At 33.9% G+C, this 19,316-nt stretch overlaps 1 protein-coding gene across 5 annotated transcripts in view; it reads left to right on the top strand.

Moving 5' to 3' along the window:
* LOC124355217 (E3 SUMO-protein ligase PIAS2) overlaps positions 1–19,316 on the top strand; it is a 64,826-nt gene that overhangs the window by 33,014 nt on the left and 12,496 nt on the right. For all 5 annotated transcript variants that reach the window (XM_046806243.1, XM_046806242.1, XM_046806241.1 and 2 more), the window contains exons 4-9: positions 6,692–6,866; positions 7,488–7,674; positions 10,565–10,689; positions 11,796–11,897; positions 16,206–16,446; positions 17,636–17,870. In XM_046806243.1, coding sequence (XP_046662199.1) covers positions 6,692–6,866; positions 7,488–7,674; positions 10,565–10,689; positions 11,796–11,897; positions 16,206–16,446; positions 17,636–17,870 — 1,065 coding nt within the window. The remainder of the gene's footprint in view (positions 1–6,691; positions 6,867–7,487; positions 7,675–10,564; positions 10,690–11,795; positions 11,898–16,205; positions 16,447–17,635; positions 17,871–19,316) is intronic.

Genomic DNA, 19,316 nt, shown 5'->3' with positions numbered 1-19,316 from the left:
AAGAATCTGCATGACAATATGATACTCGTGAAATGACTCATGCCATCTATGGCTGCTGTTACATAGTCCATTACCATGTCACTGATGAATCAAGAATCTGCATGACAATATGATACTCGTGAAATGACTCATGCCATCTATGGCTGCTGTTACATAGTCCATTATCTTGTCACTGATGAATTAAGAATGTGCATGGCAGTATGACACTCGTGAACTGACTCATGTCACCAGTAGCTGCTGTACTTAGTGCATTATCATGTCACTGATGAAACAGGAATGTGCATGACAATATGACACTCTTGAACTGGCTGATGTCACCAGTGGCTGCTACCGCTGCTGGGTAGTATAAATGATCATTATTATCAGTTATGAAGAAATCAACTTTAATCATATTTTCAAAAATACATTTTTAATCATTAATAAACAGTATGTTTTGTTTTTTAAAAATACAGTAGTGATTAAAGATGGTTGACTGTGTTAGAATACGGGTTACCTCATTTCTAATTTTTTTGCTTTCATATAATACAAATAATAATTTTTTTTATTGTGGGTTGATCTAATATTATGTATTATCAATTTAAAAGAGCAGCTGATTGTGAAATTAAATTTTCAGTTTTATTTCCTATATACTGAGTTTTTTATTTAACTTGTACTGAATGGACGAAACGCATAGGGTTGTATACTACTGAGGTCGTAGTAATGAATACTCGATTTGCAAAGTTTACTTATATGTTTAATTGTGGTAAATAAACATAAAAGCACCACTTCCAGATGTTAAAAATAAAATAATGTATTGCCACGTTGCTGCCAAATAGAGTGATAATGAACTAAATGATATTATGGGGGTTGGCCTAATGTTCCAATGTTCTATGGGAATTTTCCATACGAACTTAATAATTATAAAATTTTAAAATTGACTTTCCTTTACGTTGATGTCGACTTACAAACATGGGCATCAGCATCTTGGCATTGCAGTTGTAATTGGAAAAAGTTAAGATTAGTAAACTACAAGTCTAAAAGCACTTGAAGTTGTAAAAGAGACTCAAAGTTGAAATCAGAGACTCAGTTGAACTCGTCTGAAACAAAATCATGAAGGTATTAGCCATTTATCAAGACAACTTAAGATTCATGACAATGTGTTCTCGTCAGAAGGACATCACCACACTATTATCAATATTAATCCACCAAATAAAACATCAACCAAGGTAAGTTACTTTACTATTTAAACTTTACTTTACATAGATGAAAAGGCTAATTAATAATACGAAAATATAAATTTTACTTACGGACAAGGCCCGTGAGATGTTACTCAGCAGCAGGATGGGCAGCTACAAAGTTCTTGAGAGAAAAAAATTAATACGCCTGCCAATTATGTTATTAATTCGCTCAGAATTTAAATTCCAAGAACATTGGATGTAACTTATATTAACCAGTAACGAGTAACAGGGTTGCGAAAATAATATTATTTCAAATACAACTAAATAATGGTACGAACTTTCATATAAGCTTTAACTGGAAAAGACATATAGATTTGTTTATATTTAATAAACAGTAAATAATCAACGAATTGAGTTAATTTATGATTATAAAAAAAATTGATTTCAATAAAATAATAAAGGAATATGTGCTACATAGCTTTTTATAATATTGTATGGATGGCAGGAGAATTGATTTTACACACAACAGTTCAGTGCCATCTCATGTAGCTTTAGAACAATGAGTGATTGCTTACACTAAAATGGTGCAATAATAACTAAAATATGAATAAATTATACAAATGTACTATTTGAAACTATTTTTTGTTATATTTGTTAATATTATTTAATAAAACTAAACAAAACAAAAATATTTGTACAGGCACGGGTGCAGAATACAGATAAGCATTGTTCACTGGAAATTTTAGTCAACTCAGAAAAATTTGAAGAAATAAAAACAAAACTTATAAGTAAATAATACAAAAATTAAGACACTTATACAAACAATAAAAATAAGAAACCATAAAAGTACGAATAATAAAAAATTGCATAAAATAATTTGGAGTTTGAAGCACTAGATTAACGGGCACTACACTAGAGGTTTTACTACAACTTGGATTTGATATTAACTCACTACTTGTGGAATTACGTTTAGAAGTTTCTTCACCTACTGATTGTTTTTTTCTTAGGGCAAGACCCATTATGAAACTGATGTTCCATAATGATGTGAAGCACCAATAACTCATAGGGCAAGACCCATTATGAAACTAATGTTTCATAATGATGTGAACCACCAATAACTCATAATAAATACAAATATTTTGTGGGCACTTTTATTCATCAATTTAGACAATGGCGAGCGAGTTCAGTTTGGTAGAGAGATTTATGGGTGGGGGTGAGAAGGCAGCTCTAATCTTGACATCTGACATGTACTTCTCTTCTGTCTTTGTTTAGTATTCTATTCACCAATCACATGCTACCTGCAGTTCAGAATTTAGAAACTATTGTTTTAAGTTCTCAAACAGAGTGGGTAAGCAGATATTTTAATGTTACAATATTTCTTGTAGAAAAATACTAATGGTTTGTTTTACTCACCTAAAAGTGATGTCTGAAAATCAAAACATCATAAAGTTCACTAAAGAAATCCAGGGACCCTAACTGGAACTGACTTGATTTATGGGACTGAAATTCCAGCCCACCTGTACTCATGCAACTCCATGTCCAGTCCATACTCAACACTACTGGTTTTTCAGCCCCAGCGAACCGAGAATGGTTTGCACCAAAAAAAAAACAATGGGATCAGCACTAAATGCTGTAAGCAGCACAATGTTCCTAGTCTGCTATTGGGCTCACATTGAGGGAATGGGTCGAAGTGGAGTTAGAGACTGGATTCCAGCTGGCTGCAGTGCATGCTAATGTTGCAGGGCTGGAATTCCAGTATCCCGCAGTGAATGTGTTAACAACACAAAACATTTAACCTGAAGTTTATATAAGTAAATGATCTACAAGAAATACGGTTTTACCGGGGATACAAACTAGAGAATTTCCTTCAATTTTCTAAATATAAGTATATTTCTTTCTTTATATTCCTTATTATCTGGAGAGTGTTGTTAGCATAATAATGAGAATAATGATTAACCCTCTAAATGTTGGTAATTTGTCCTTAAACTGTGCTAAGCTGTATGGTTACAGCAAACATTTCTTTATAATTCGTGAAAATATAAATATTTATTAAAATATGAAGGCTTTGTCTTTTTTTTAAAAACAAAATAATAATACTTAAAAAATAATTATGAACTCTTATGATAATTTCCGTTATGTGAAGTCTGAAAAAATTTAAAGGATATAAAATATATGTTTCATTTTAAGTTTATATTATTATTTTTGAACACATGTTAAGAATTCAAAATTTATTATATACCAAATGAATGGTATGAATATATATATATATATATATATATATATATATATATATATATGTACCTTGGACCTTCCCCTTCAACGGGAGACCGCTCCCAATTTGCTGGCAACAGCGGTTGAGTCAACATCGCTTTGTGCGTGAAAGCTGTTTTGGCTGTTGGTTCCAATTTACCAGTGGTGAAAATGTAGTGATCGTTGGAACAGCGCTACGCAATAAAATTTTGCGTATTGCTCAATAAAACTTTTACCGAAACTCATGAGTTACTCAAAGAGGCTTACGGAGACCAAGTGTTGTCCAGGGCCCAGGTAAATGTATGGCATAGGACGTTCAAGGAAGGCCGAGAGGACGCCGAAGACGAATAATACCCGGGAGGCACACGAATAATAACCCGGGAGGCCTTTGACAACGCAAACAGAGGAAAACGTGAGCTGGGTTCGTGAATTTTTGAACATTAATTATCATGCTAGTCTTCGTGAGATTAGTGAGGAGTTAAATTTAACTTATGACGGAAAATCGTGCGGGAAATCGTAACTGAAAAACTGGCGATGTGGAAAGTGTGCGTGAAAATGATGTCGAAGGTTTTGACTGATGAGCAAAAGCAATTGCGTGTGCAACTTTCTCGTGAAGTGTTGGAAAGTGACAGAACGGAACAGAATGACACCTTGGACAGTAATATCCCTGGTCATGAAACGTGGTGTTTTGAGTACGATCCAGAGAGCAAGAAACAAGAGTGCGGAGTGGCACACAAACTCGTAACCATGACCCAAGAAGGAGCACATGTCGAAATCCAAGTTTAAAAGTATGCTAATTGTGTTTTTCGTCTCTAGAGGCATCGTCCATAATCAGTTCGTACCTCAAGGAAACACTGTGAATGCGGCCTTGTATTAGGAAGTGCTCCTTAGACTGAAAAACCATGTTGCCCGGTGTCGGCCCGACATGGCCAACAATTGGACTCTCCATCACGACAATGCGTCAGCGCACACAGCCTTTCTCTGCATCTCTCTATTGGCCAAGTTGGGGGTTCCGGTGCTTCCCCACCCTCCCTACAGCCCAGACGTGTCCCCCCCGGACTCTTCTTATTCCCACTTGTTAAAAGAAAGTTGAAGGGAAGGCATTTCGACTCCATCGGTGCGATCCAAAAAGCTGTGATGGACGAGCTCAAGGCGATCCCGGAGGATGAGTTTAAAAAAATGTTTCCCGCAGTGGAAGAACCGCTACCAGCGGTGTATTAGTGCAAAAGGGTCTTATTTTGAGGAGTATGATCAAAAAAGTTCAATAAAACTGCCTAAAAAGAAAAAGTCTTAATACTTTTCAATCGCACCCTATATATATATATATATATATATAATGGGTGATTCAAAAAGAGCGCCGGTTTTGATATATCAAATAAAGAGATTTATTTTAATGAAAATCTGAAATCAAATACATAAATATGTTTATCTAACCTTCCGATTTCATGTATGAAAAATAATGTCATGTATGTGTCCTCCTCTGCTACGCTAGCACGCAACAACTCTGTCCATGAAATTAGCCATGACTGCATGACAAGTTTCCACTTCAATTTGGCCTACAACCCGTCAAATTTCCTCGTTCAACTCATTGATGGTTCGGGGTTTATTGGCATAAACTAATGACTTTAGATAACCCCAAAGATGAAAGTCACAAAGTGTTAAGTCACACGACCTTGGTGGCCATTGATGGATTACAAGAAATGACGCGATCCTGAAAGCGGTCATGGAGCAACACAATTGTTTCACGGGCAGCATGGCAGGTGGCACCATCCTGCTGAAACCACAACTGGTCAATGTCTATGTTATCCAAATGAGGCCACAAAAACTCCCTAATCATCGTACGGTATCGGTCTCCATTCACTGTCACAGCTTGCCCTTCCTGATCTTCAAAAAAATAAGGGCCGATGACGCCGCCCGACCAAAAGCCGCACCAAACTGTCACTCGTTGTGGATACATTTCCCTTTCGTTAATCATGAGAGGGTTTTCTGAACCCCAGATACGGCAGTTCTGTTTATTAACAAAACCATTCAATTGGAAGTGCGCTTCATCACTTAAGATGATATTCATTGCAAAGTTTTCTTCCTCCTGCGAATTTCTCAATACCCAATCAACAAACTGTCGTCTCTTCTGGTGATCTGCCACTTTCAATTGTTGCATCTGCTGAATTTTATAGGGGTGATATTTGAGATCGTACAGAAGAACATCTTGAACCCAATTGTTGAGAACGGCGACGTATTGATTTCGCTGGGATAACAGCCAAACTGTCACGAACCATTTCAATATTCTGTTCTGTTCGGGTACATCGACGACGTCCAGAACTTTTGAGGTCGACTGTTGAACCCGTTTCTTGAAACTTTTTCATGAGTCTGCGAACTGTTGATTCATTCGGTGCTTCATTACGTCCTAGAGTACCGCGAAGTCGCCTAACAGTAGCCGCATAACTCTCTCCACTCTGATAAAACGTTTTCACTATTAACACTCGTTGTGCACAAGTTCTCCATGGTTAGACACAGAATGCACTAATGAGAGAAATATCAGCTGCGTCAACAATCGGAATGTAGTCAGATATAGAATCAAGGTCAAACATTGTTGCCGACCGATAAAAATAAAATTTACAGGTCTTTTCAAAACCGGCGTTCTTTTGAATCACCCTTTATATATATAATATATATATATATACTAATCACTGTGCTGAATAGAAGAAAAGAAAATAACTATTGAAAAATAGTTATTTTCTTTTATTTTATTTTCTTTTCTTCTATTCAGCACAGTGATTAGTAAGTAAGCCATTTGGTATATATATATATATATATATATATATATATATATATATATATATATATATTCATATTAATATATTAATACTAGACAAAAGTATATATAACAGTTGGATGATAATTGCTTCAAAATAAAAATGTTTAAAATATATATATATTACACTATTTAAACATGATTTTTTTCATATTGTTGCTGATTTTCATATGATTTCACTGGAATGTCAACAGCAAAAGTTTTTTAATGATATATATAAACAAAGCAACTCTTTCTTTAATTTTGTATATTTTCAATTGATGTTTTAATGCTAGAGTCACAATCCCTACTCATAGCGCTTGTAGGATTAAGTTTAATAGTTAGTTATTAACATAATTATTAACATAGTTATTAATTTAATTTAATTAATTAGTTTTTAATTTAAATATCGTAATCTCAGCTTATTACCATTTATTATTGTTAATGTATAATGTGAAACCTATCGACAGAGAGTTAAATAGTGTGTTTGCAGGCAGGGGGTTGCACAGGGACAGCTTCAGGGGCCAGAGGGGGTACAACCTCCCAGCAACCCCCCTAATGCCCAAGCAACAGCCGCTCTTCATCAGCAGATGGTTCAGAAGAACAGTATGCTCAACTGTCCCCCCACTGCAGCACCAGCAGCCTATCCCACCTACCAGAGCCAACAGGTCAGTATCTAAAATACTGAATATTGTCTCTGTTTTATTAAAAGAATATTTTAGAAATTTAAAACAAGTTATTTTTGTATTTTTAACAGATTGTTGTAAGATAATTTGTAGATTAACTGAATATCAAAATAAAATTTCATATTTTTTAATTGTCATAAATTGAATGTGACAATAATACCCTGTAAAATTAAGTAGGCTAAGTCATAATACAAATTGCTTCAAAACCTTGGCCAAATTATAGCTAAGGATGTACCCAGATACAAGAGATTTAAGACCACAGTCTGCATTGTTGCTAATTATATTTGTTGTGGAGGCAAAGCCAGATTCAGTATTCATAAACATAAATATGCACATTACATAACACCTATTAATTTTCTTTCAATTTATAAGCACTTGTATTAGTCTATATTAATTATATTGATTTTGGAGGGGCCATGTCTCTACAACTCAAATAAATCTACTGTAAAATAATTTTGGTGAGCTATCATTAGTAAATAGTTATTCCATTTTTTACATACAAATATTTTCAGTAATAATGCAAGATTTTTACATTTGAAAGTTATCTTTGTATGTTAGCCCAATGTGTTTAAGTCTCTGTATGCGTGATCGGTACGGTTACAGCAAGGGAGAGGACAGATATATCCTGGGTACTACCAGCCCAAGACACACACTCCACCATTAGTGGACCCACTGGGAGCAGCTGTACGGTCCACTATGCCCAACAACCTGCCAGTCCACCCCGATGTCCAGCTCAAGCGACTGCCCTTCTATGATCTCATGTCAGAACTGCTAAAACCCTCCACTCTAAGTGAGTACTGCTCATCATTTATCAGAAGCAATAACTGGCCTGTTAACAGGTGGTAGTTTCTTCAGAGGAAGTCCCTTTTTCTAATAGACCATTCCGTCCAACCCAGGTCTCGATGAAGGGGCAAATGGTGACAAGTGTATGCTCTTGCCACCAAAATGTTATGTCACTGATACACCCTCTTGACCAGGGCTTACTAGAAATATTCAAAAGAAATCACCGTAAAAGGTTACTGCAAATTTTGCTAGATAACTTAGATTGAGATAACATTGTGACAAACACCGAAGAAAATACCAGTAAAAGATGCAATTTATTGTTTTGCTATAATTTTGGATGAAGTGAAACGCTTAAAGAGCATGGAGGAATTTTTTGGTGTTACAAGCCTATAAAAAGATCCAGCTTAACCCTTGGTGCGCCGCCGCTCCCGCGCGCCGTCGTTCGCTAGACCGCCTGACGTTTGAGCACCGCACGGATCCAATACCGCCACGGCAAAATCACCTGTTTTTGCATGGTCACATATTAAATTACATAACTTTCGTAAATTTTGAGCTAGCCTTTTAGTTTTGGTTTTGTTTTTGAGGGGAAGAGATGTACTTTCAGTTGATGTAATAAATTACAGTTTTATTTTTTTTTACATTTGTTTAGTAGTATGCATGCCTGCCATAATTTAAAAAAAATCTTAAGTTTTAGGTCCAAAAACACACTGAATAAGTAACTTGGGCTCAAATAACGTTTTTAACCTAAAAGTACGTATTGTTTTGAGCATATACTAAAAGTTACAAATATATTCCACAGAAATTACATAAAGTAATGTAATTTAAGTAAAATTCAAAAAATTTCAAAAATTCCGCTGTAGGATGAAGATACACTTGTTACTATAGAAACAAGTAAATATCAATATTTTATAGTTGAAATGAAGCAGAGCAATACAATTCAAAGTTGATATAAATATATTTAAATATATTTGATATATATTATGTTTAAACTATAAGGACAAAGGTGTAAAGTTCACAGAGCCACTATAGTGGCCCGCGGCGCTCAAGGTACCGCATACGGCGAGCCACTATAGTGGCCCATGGCGGTCAAGGTACCGTACATCTCGAGCCACTATAGTGGCTCACGGCGGTCAAAGGGTTAACAAGTTCTCAATGAGCTAACAGAGTTAGCCAACTAACTTCTAGTTACAAACTAAATTAGCAATGAAGACATGCAGTGGTTGAAGGATGCGATCAAATCGGCTTTTAATATCGAACAAATGAAGAAAGAATAATTGAAATAGAATGCTATAGCATTAACGCTTACTTACACCAAGAAGAGGAATAAAAGTATGATACCTAAGTCAATATATGACTTTTGGCAAGTAGTTGTACCTAGAATACAGAATAATACAGAATACAGAAAGCTTTATTCATGATCATCAAGAACAGAATAGTTGTCAATCAATAATAAAAAAATAATAAGTTATGAAACATAACATTGAAAGGAAAGAACAAAAATTAACAACAAAAACATTACAAGTCAGGAGTTGAGAATGTCATAAAACTCATCGAGACTGTAGATAGAGTTCTTCACCAGCCACTTGTGTAGTCTTCTTTTTAGAGTTTTAGCGTTTCCGGTCTTGATGGCATCAGGAAGGGAGTTCAGAAGCTTGATTCCAGCAAATGATGGTTTTTTGGTGAAGAGCGTTGTTCTATGAGCTGGTAGACGGTGAGCTTGAGCCTGTCTAGTGTAGTAGTTGTGCACCTCACTGTTTCTCGGGAAGTTTTGCTTGGAAGCATATATGATGACTTCGATGATGTAGATTGAAGTCACAGTGAGAATGTCGAGTTTAGTAAAAGATTCTCTGCAGCTGTCTCGGGAAGAGAGGTCGGCCATGATTCTTATGGCCCGCTTCTGCAAGATTAGTACCCTCTGGAGATTACCATTTGAAGAACTCCCCCAAAGGATGATTCCATACCGAAGATGGCTCTCAAAGAGAGAGTGGTAGGCTATTTTTAGAGCAGATGTTGTGCCCGTAGCTTTTATCCTTTTGAGAGCAAAGAGAGCAGAGCTGAGCTTTGAGCTAAGGTAATCAATGTGGCAACTCCACATTGCTCCACACAACTCCTAGTCTATAATAAATTAAAAACAAAGTAATATAAAATGTTTCTCTATTATAAATTACTTTTATTTTATTAATACATATTATTTCCTAATATCAGCACAATTCCCATTATGCAAGGTGGTCCTGCTTCTCTTTAGGTCTGATGATGGAACTTTTACTGTTAAGTCACTCAGGAGTTAAACTGTTCTTTCTTTCATTACGGCTATTAGTTTTTTAGCTATTAAATGTTTTTATATATAATTAGTTTCCTAAACCACTTAAGTAATTTTTGTAATATTATTAGTTAGCTCTAGTATATCTTAAATCGAATCTAGTACCTTATACTATAAATCTAGCATTATAAGTACACCATGTAATGTATCTTTGTGATTTTATGTTTTAAACTGAAACTCATTCAAATATGAATTTAATAAGTTAAATCTATTATTAATTTAAAATTAATTTTTTATTATGTAAATATTGTAGATATAATATTGTTACTGATATTCTGTATCACTGAATAATTGCAAATGCCCTAAAATACTGGTGCCTACACAGTTGAAATAAGTATTTGTTTATAGTAGTAGCATTGTGGTTGGCATACTGATTTTGTGAATAAACTGGGAATATATTTCCTAAATAATGCTTTAGCTAATGATTTGATACATTAAATTTCTCTTTTGTACTGTTTGATTTGTTTAGGCTGAGTAGAAAGTACAAATTTATAGATAGTAAGGTAGTAAAATTCACATGATAATATATAATTAAGAATCCTTAGTTGGTGGTGTTGATATGTCTCCTATGTTGCAGTGCCGACTGGAACAGCTAGGATACAGGAACAGGCGTTTGTGTTCCACTTAACGCCCCAGCAAGCCAATGATATAGCCTTCCACCGAGACATTAGTGCTGGTGCCCGCACTGACTTTATAATACAGGTGATTTCTTAGCAATCTTTATTGTTTAATACAAGACAAGGCAGGCTGTAAAACCAAACATTAAACTAAGTTTCATACTTTCTTAAGCATTCAAAATAAAGTTAAGACACAATGTTATGGCTTTTTGAGAAAAAAAAACCTAGTACACTAACACAACAAAATGATGTAGTTGGTATTTTTTTATTTTGGTTTAATTATTTCGAAAAATAAATAATGTAATTCATTTGAAAATGGAACAGAGTTTAGATAGCTAAAAGTATAGTGCTGTATGTGGAAGTAAACAGGTTCTCCGGATCCTTTGATGTATCTAAAAAAAATGTTAAATAATGACGATCCAAGGAAAACACTAGTACTTTAATAACAGAATAAATAGTGTGACAAGCCTGTGCAGAATCTTATTCAAAATAGCATGTACATCTCCCAAGCCAATAATCAACATACTACAGAATAATATGTATTACATAATTAAACAAAAGGCAAAATTTAATTCATAATAAACATATTTACGATTAGTATTATTAAAACTCAATTTAAATTAAAATGAAGTTAAGTAAATTCTTCTTCCTAGTAAGAATGATGTTCTTTATAAACAACTTATTAATTTTGTAGGATATTTTGATACTTTCTCATTAACTAAGGGTATTTTCAGATTTAGTAAGAAAATGTCATTTACTTTATACTAAATTAAGTATGTTCGTTTTAAAGCATTTAAACTTTTAAAATCATAAGGCATATGTTTGTATTTTTAGGTACTGGTAACAACAAATTTTTCACTTTTTCCAAATCTAAGATCACTTTCCAATCCAGAGAGAAGCTGCTTTCTCCATCCAAGTATGTTTTCAAATATTTTAACTAATTCATCAAAAAGTATTTTGAGCGTATGTTTTTACATTTTTGGTCCTGACTACCATATGTAGACTTCAGAAAATTTTACATATTTTTTCATTCAAGAAGAAAATACTCTTAATTTGACACACTTATTTACTGTAATGGATTTACTCAAACATTTTACAAATTAGTATTAGAAAATTATCTAAATTGGCTGTGAAACCATTATTAGTATTTTTACTAACGTTCTGATAGAAAATACATAATCTGATTTCCAGGTTCAGATGAGGTTTTGCTTGTTGGAGACATCGTGTGAACAAGAGGATTTCTTCCCTCCTAATATTACAGTCAAGGTTAATGGAAAAGTCTGCCCGTTACCGGTGAGTTCCCACTAGAAATTTGTTGTACAAAAGATTTTGGGTCGGTTTTTCAAGGATGTTAAGTCTGATAAATAAAGTCAATCAGTGTTAATTTTTTGTAATAATAAATATTTCCCAGTGGTGGGAAATTTCTACAAAAGTGATTTTTTAATATGATGATTTATTTCATGTATATGTTATTTTCCATCACACTTAATATCAACAATTTTGTCACTATAAAAAAGTAACAGTTATTCGTACTTGTACTTTCTGTACAGTAAAAGGCATAGAGCGAACCTTTTGCATAAAAAATTAGTTTAGGCAACTATTGTATTTCTTGTTAACAATACACTTTACACAGATGTTAAGTTTAGTTAAATATTTATAGTAGCAATATCTTATTTGTAAGTGAAATATTTTTCTTTTATCAGTCGGCCTGAAATATAGGTTAACTACTCAAGCGCAATGTTAAAGAAAGCTTGATCTGATTGAATAACTGATTGATTACTCATTACACATCAAATACATATTACTCCAGATCAGCTGAATAAGCCATAACTCTGTCATAAAATAGATTTACTAAACTTTTGTTAACGCTAACATTTTGAAAAAAACCCTTTGTTAAACTAAGCATATATTGAGAAAATATGCTAAACTAACCATTGAAACATTTACCTAATTTTAACCCTTTTACTGCCGACGTCCGACATATCGGACGTCGGCATTTTTGCCGAAAACGCCAACGTCCGATATGTCGGACGTCTGTTTTTTTTATTGTTACTGGCTACTGTTATGTTCAAATGCCGAAATATTTGGTATTTTGGTTGTTTAGGAGGAAAGGATAATGAAAGAAGCCATTTGAAGAACTTTGGATTTCTGTTTTCGTCGTCTTTGACTAGAATTGACGAACTACCTAGACAGCTGTCAAAACCAGATGATCGGGTTAGATTACTGAAATCTTCGTTCATTGTTGTTGTTTACAATGTTATCGAAAGTTTTTTGAAGTGTTACTTTTGTTGATCAAGGATAAAATGAGTAAAAGAGTTACATCTAACTCTCCTGTGAGTGAGGGAACAATAATTAACAGTCTAATCGATGGTGGTGTACAAGTGCAAGACGAACTGAGTGACGATTTCCTTCAGAATTTGTCAGATTCAGATGCCGAGAACGATTCTGATATTAGTGTTAGGGCTATTGAAGACAATCAAAGTGATGTGGATGACACTGATGACGATCCTGACTTTATCTTACCATCAGATAATGAGGAGTTATTAGATAGTGAGGGGGATATGGCACAGATAAGTTTACCTTCAACTTCCACTGGTAGGCCTAGAGGAGGCCTACCAGTTTTGGGAAAATCCTCATAGTGCAGCTATGTTTCAAGGTAGCACCTTCAAATTTGGTATATGTTCTAAGCAATTGCTCTAGTTTATAATGATATCATGCTCAAAATTTTAGTATAATTTTAAAAATAAATTATCAGATGCCAAACACAATTTTTATTTTTTTTATTTATTTTTCATTTACATAATTTTTAAAATTAAATAATGAGTTTGTTTCAAATTAAAATTTCTTTTTATTATTTAAAAAACAGCATTTAAATACAAGTAAATAAAGTAAAAATTCATGCAAATCTAATGAAAAATAAAAAAGATACAGCATTTTTTGTAAATGAATGCACAACAGCGATTTTCCCCCTTGGCAATTTTGACTGGTACGATAAAAAAATGGCCGGCAGTAAAAGGGTTAATCAAAATTTATTTTACTTAATTTTTACAGTACATTAATTTTAAATCAGTTATATAATTTATTCCCTCAAATTATTTTATAATGTTAACTTGGTTATATATTTCTTAACATATTTTTGAATTTTTTCAAATTTGTTTCAGTCTTTATAATGTGAGGAACGTTACTAAATATGTTTTACCAACATACATTATCCTCTTTTATATAAATTTATTTTATGGTGATCTGTAATTATTTGTTTATTTTCTCCGGTAAAGTAAGCATGTACATCTTGGTATTATTAGATAGTTCATTACTTACAGAATAAAAAAATAGTTCCATGTATGTAAAGGCCTTACACTGACTTTATATTTAATATGTCTTTATAAAATACTTGGTTAACAGTTTGTCCTGGAGGCACAAATTCTCTATGAACGATCCCCCTGCTACCAAAAAACAAATAAGCATGGTTTTGTTTTTTTATTTGCTCAAATGAGCTTTTCTTGATGGAGGAGATTGGGGAGTGCGCCACTCTTAATTCACTTTGTCGTTTTATCTCGGGATCATATACGAAAACCCATGATTTGTCATCACCAGTGATCACGTGACTGAAGAAAATGTGGGTCATTTTAAAAACTGTCAAGAAGATCAAGATACACGTTCTTGCGATTGTCTTTTTGTTCAATTGCCAGATTTTTGGTACCATCTTGGCATACACCATTCTCATGCCTAACCAAATCCTGTCAGAATCTAATGAAAAGTGAAACTATTCAAACTCATCTCATTACTCATTATTCTTAATGTAAGTTGACTGTCTGACCTCACCAGTGGCCTCACTTGTTCGATGTCCTCATCAATTTTCGATGTTTAAGGCCTCCCAGAATGAGCTTCATCATCAACTAACTCTCAGCCTTCTAAAAATGCCTTATGCATTATTAAAATGCTACCAAAATACTTAATAATGAATGTTCCCCATAACCTTTTGGCAACTTTTCAAAAGTCAAAATCTCAGATTCACGCAGTCTAACATAAAGTTTAATGGCACACTGTTGCTCCAAACTATGCTGTTCCATTTTCAAAACACACCACACTACATTCTAACGGATCACATAGTGACTGGACAAGGAAACTGGTACTGGGTCTTTGGAAGAGACGAAAGTACAAGTTGTGATAAGGAAAAAGTTGTCAGATCACTCTCAGTGATTCCAGTCCCATTACTTTTCTGCCGTATCTCATATTTTAATTGCTTTTTCTAAAATTTCATCAGAATTATACTTAGTTGTAGCTCAATGATGGAGATACCGTAAGATGTGTATATATATTATATATAAAAGTATATATATAAATGAATGTATAAAAAGTAATTATGTTTTAAGACTTCCCTATTGCAGAAAAGTTGCATTCTTTTTATAGCAAAAAACCAGAGTTTATGTTTTGAAGGAGTGATCATTCCAATCCAAGTTTGGATATACAATCAATCCATAAAGCTTAATATTGTGTAATCGGCCAATCCTTGTATTGTGTATTTACATTTTTACATCAAATTTACTTTTTTTGTTTTGCTTTTAAGAACACAAATTTGGTTTTGTCCACATCTAGTCTTAAGCGTCTTTGACCAAAATATCACACAAATTTATTAGTTCAGATAAAGTACAATTTTCTACTTTGTTTAGTGCCCTGCCAAATATTTTCAAATTTACATTCATTTGGATATCATTATTATTTAAACATCTATTGTCATCCGTTAAATAAAGAAGAGGTCCAAAATTTGATCCCTCTGGCATATCTGAAATTATTTTCTGCCATTTTGATTTATACTCTGTAATTTTATTGTTTTCTAATATGTGTGTAATTTTTACATGATGGTGTCTGTTAGTCTAGTAGGACTGAACCAACCCAGTTTTTTTCCATTCATTCCAATCTATTTTAGAGTTTATATTAGCTTATTATGACTAACACTATCAAATGTGTGACGAGTCCATAAAAATACTGATGACTTAATAAGATGGCCAGCAAAATACTGGAATTGTTCAGCTTGTTAAAACATATAATTTAAGAGTACATTGTTTATATCTATTCCTAGTATTCTAGATAAAAAATCTTAACATATTCAACCTCATCAGTTATTCACTATCAACTTTCAACATATTTTGAATGCAATCTTCATATTAATTCTAAAACTACTTTATCAAGTAGCCCCTCTCTCCCCCCGCTCAGCACTATTCTCTTCAATTATTGAAACTTTTCCTCTTATTATTATTCAGCTAAATTTGATATAATTTATAAAAGTAAGAAAAGTAATTTGCAAAATCTTAAATATTAAGACTAATAAAAAAAATAAATAAAGAACAATATAGTAAGTTACTTAGGAATTTGATCTAAATACACAAAAATTGAGTGTGCCTTAAAAATGACATGATGGAATGTTTTCATTTTTTTTTTTCTTATACAAATTTTACATGTATAAGAAAATATATAAATATGCTATGCAAATGTTATGGATACCATAATTACTTGGAATAAGTCTGTATTCTTAAATTGTTCGTCTTGGACTTTTCTCATTTACTTATTATATTATTAACAATGTGTCTGGTTCAAACACAGAACCCGATCCCGACAAATCGGCCGGGCGTGGAAGCTAAGCGACCACCTCGACCAGTTAACATCAGCTCCCTGTTGCGACTCAGTCCCACAGTGGCCAACCATGTGCAAGTGTCCTGGGGTGCTGAGTACGGTCGAGGCTATGTCATCGCTATCAACCTAGTCAAAAAACTGACCTCACAACAGCTGTTGCAGAGGCTCCGCACCCGGGGTGTCCGCCATGCTGACTACACCACTGGCCTCAGTGAGTCAACAACCTTTTCTCTATTCTCCTAATGATTTTCAATCGACTGCGGCATACATAAATTCTCTACTGTTTGTTTTTTATTTATTTTATTTTTTTTAAATATTGCTATACGTGTTTATGTTATTACAATTTATTATTTTATTATACTTGCTATTATACTCTCCTATTTATTGTATTAACCGGTATTTTAGTTCTTTTTTAAATTGTTCACAAATAGTTATTCACAAATTTGGCAGTGTAATTGAAAAAGTAATTTATGGGAAGTATCACTTAAAAATAAAATCATATTTAAACTTCTAAAGATTTTGTGTTTATCAGTTATAAATGGTAGAGAAGCTGCCCTTAAAAAATACATGCATTTGGCTAAACACATATTTCTTATTGTATATACAAAATTTGAAGAACTTACCTTGATGAATACAGGAGATACAGCTAATTCATTCTAAAACAATTTTTTCAAACATATATATCATGAGTACTATAATATACATAGTCTCTTTAATTGTATAAAATGGACTGCAAAATAACACTGATCTAGCTATAACTTTCTAAATGCAAAAACTATAGTGACGTATTAAAATATTTACTTTTTTTCTGTCAACAACATTTATGCCTAAACTGACCATTGTATATATATATATATATAGATATAGATATAGATATGCAGTTTTTTTTTCTTTTGTTACATAGAAATGTTACAAAGAATGGATTACAGAAAATATTATATTCATTTTATGATCATTACCACACCTACCACCCTATCTTTAGGTTAGTGGGTGAGCACTAACCTAAAGATAGGCAGTAACTATATGGTGCTTTAAGGGTTAAAATGGCATTGTTTTCTTAACTTATTGTGCAAGTGGGTGGTGTTTGAAAGGTCAAATTTAGACCTTTTATAGGCCTTCGGACAATTATAAGGGAATGTTAATGAGCTACCAAGGTCACAGGATGTTTACAAGATGTTAATAGCAGCCTGATGTTTGCAACTTAAAAGATTAATGAGTAGCATGCTGGTCATGTATGGTAGTGTGGTTTCCTACCCTAATCAGCTCCGTCAGGTGGAAAAGCAATAAAAGCCATAATTATAGATATAATGCACAGTCTGTAGGACACTCACAAATGTAATCATATCAGAACGATGCACTCTGTTGTCTTGTCTTGATCTCCTGACTGCCTTTGTTTGCAGTCAAGGAGAAATTGAGAGAGGACGCTGACAGTGAAATAGCCACGACCAGTTTGAGAGTGTCACTGATGTGTCCACTGGGCAAGCTGCGGATGACGATACCTTGTCGTCCAACCACCTGTACTCACCTCCAATGCTTTGACGCTAACCTTTACCTCCAGATGAATGAGCGGAAACCTACTTGGACCTGTCCAGTTTGCGATAAACCTGGCCTCTTCGACAAACTGGTCATTGATGGGTAAGTCACATAATTAGTTCTATTTGTTCCGATTTCACTATTCCTCACTTGTTATTTTGGGATTTGTGATATAGAGTCCACATCTCCTAAATATATATTTTGTAAAGCTTAGCCATTATGTCTTTTCTCAGCGACTGAAAGGTGTTGTCACTCCAAGAACTTCCTTGCCTCCTGAAGAACCTGTATTATTTGAAAGGACAGCAGGATTTTGGACATTTGCCATCATTATAATATGTTACAAAAGCTTTAAAACAACGTTTTGAGGATTGGAATCTATCTTCTTCATCAGGTGGGGGGGGGGGGGTAATAATACATATAAAAAGGACAGAAAGAAGGAAATAAGAGAAAGAAAAGGGTTTAAACATAATCAAAAGCGGCTTGGAGTCCTGTCCAGACATTGTCACTACACAGGATGCAAGTCCCGAGCTCGTCACTAGTACGAGAATCACAATCACATCAGCACGGGAGAAAGAGGGATACTGAGAGGAAAATCAATGTCGGCTTTTTCATCTTTTACATCCTCATGTGAATCAAATGATTGTAACTGTCCCAACTTATTTTATTGATGTGTGACCTCTCCGTTTCCATGTGCCCTTTTTTATGTAGTTTGCCTCATTTACTAACCTTTACAACAGAAATGTCATCATCTTGATCATAGTCTTCGTCAATGTCATCTTTAGGCTCTTGTACCTGTGCTATTACGTTGTCATCAGTTACAGTTCATAACCAGGATCATCCTCATCACACTAGCCACTCATGAATGTTTTCTTGTTCTCATTCTTCAAATCCTGAAGACTCTTTCAACAGCTGAACCACTTCTGAAACAAAGGTGTAATTTCAGGTGTAGACCTAGTTTAAGAGTCAAATGTTGGGCAAAGCTTGTTCCAGGCTTTTTTTAGGGTACTCTCTTTGTCATTAGCTCATACTTCTGCAGCCATGTAAACAACATCCTTTAAGTTAGTATTTTTGTAGATTTCAAGGATTGTTTTATTTTCTTCTTGGTCAATTAGTACACTACGAAAGCAATGCTTTTCTGTAGTAACGCTTGAAGGCCTCAATCACTCTCTGGTCCATGGGTTGAAGGACTGAGGTAACATTCAGTGGCAAAAAATCACCTTATCACCTTAAACTTTCCATCTTCTCTTTCAATTTTAAGTTTTGATTGATGACTCAGAGCGTTATCAATTACCAATAGCACATTTCCAGTATTCCCATTTTTCATCTGATGTTTTTTAACCTCTGTTTAATACACTGTCATATCACCAAATAAATATTTTAGTATCCATCCACGACTTTGTTGTTTGTTTTTGTAGATAACCAGAAGTTGTTTTATTCCTTTAAAGCATCGTGGATTTATAGATTTTCCAATGAGCAGCAAAGTTAGTCTATGTGTGTCCGTGTTTTTTCCACATTCCAAAGGTGTTGTGCGGGACTTGCTGGCTTTAA

The sequence above is a fragment of the Homalodisca vitripennis genome, chromosome 2 (assembly GCF_021130785.1).
Source record: "Homalodisca vitripennis isolate AUS2020 chromosome 2, UT_GWSS_2.1, whole genome shotgun sequence".
Lineage (NCBI taxonomy): Eukaryota > Metazoa > Arthropoda > Insecta > Hemiptera > Cicadellidae > Homalodisca > Homalodisca vitripennis.
The sequence above is the reverse complement of the archived record's forward strand: the minus strand, read 5'-3'. Positions and strand labels throughout refer to the sequence as shown.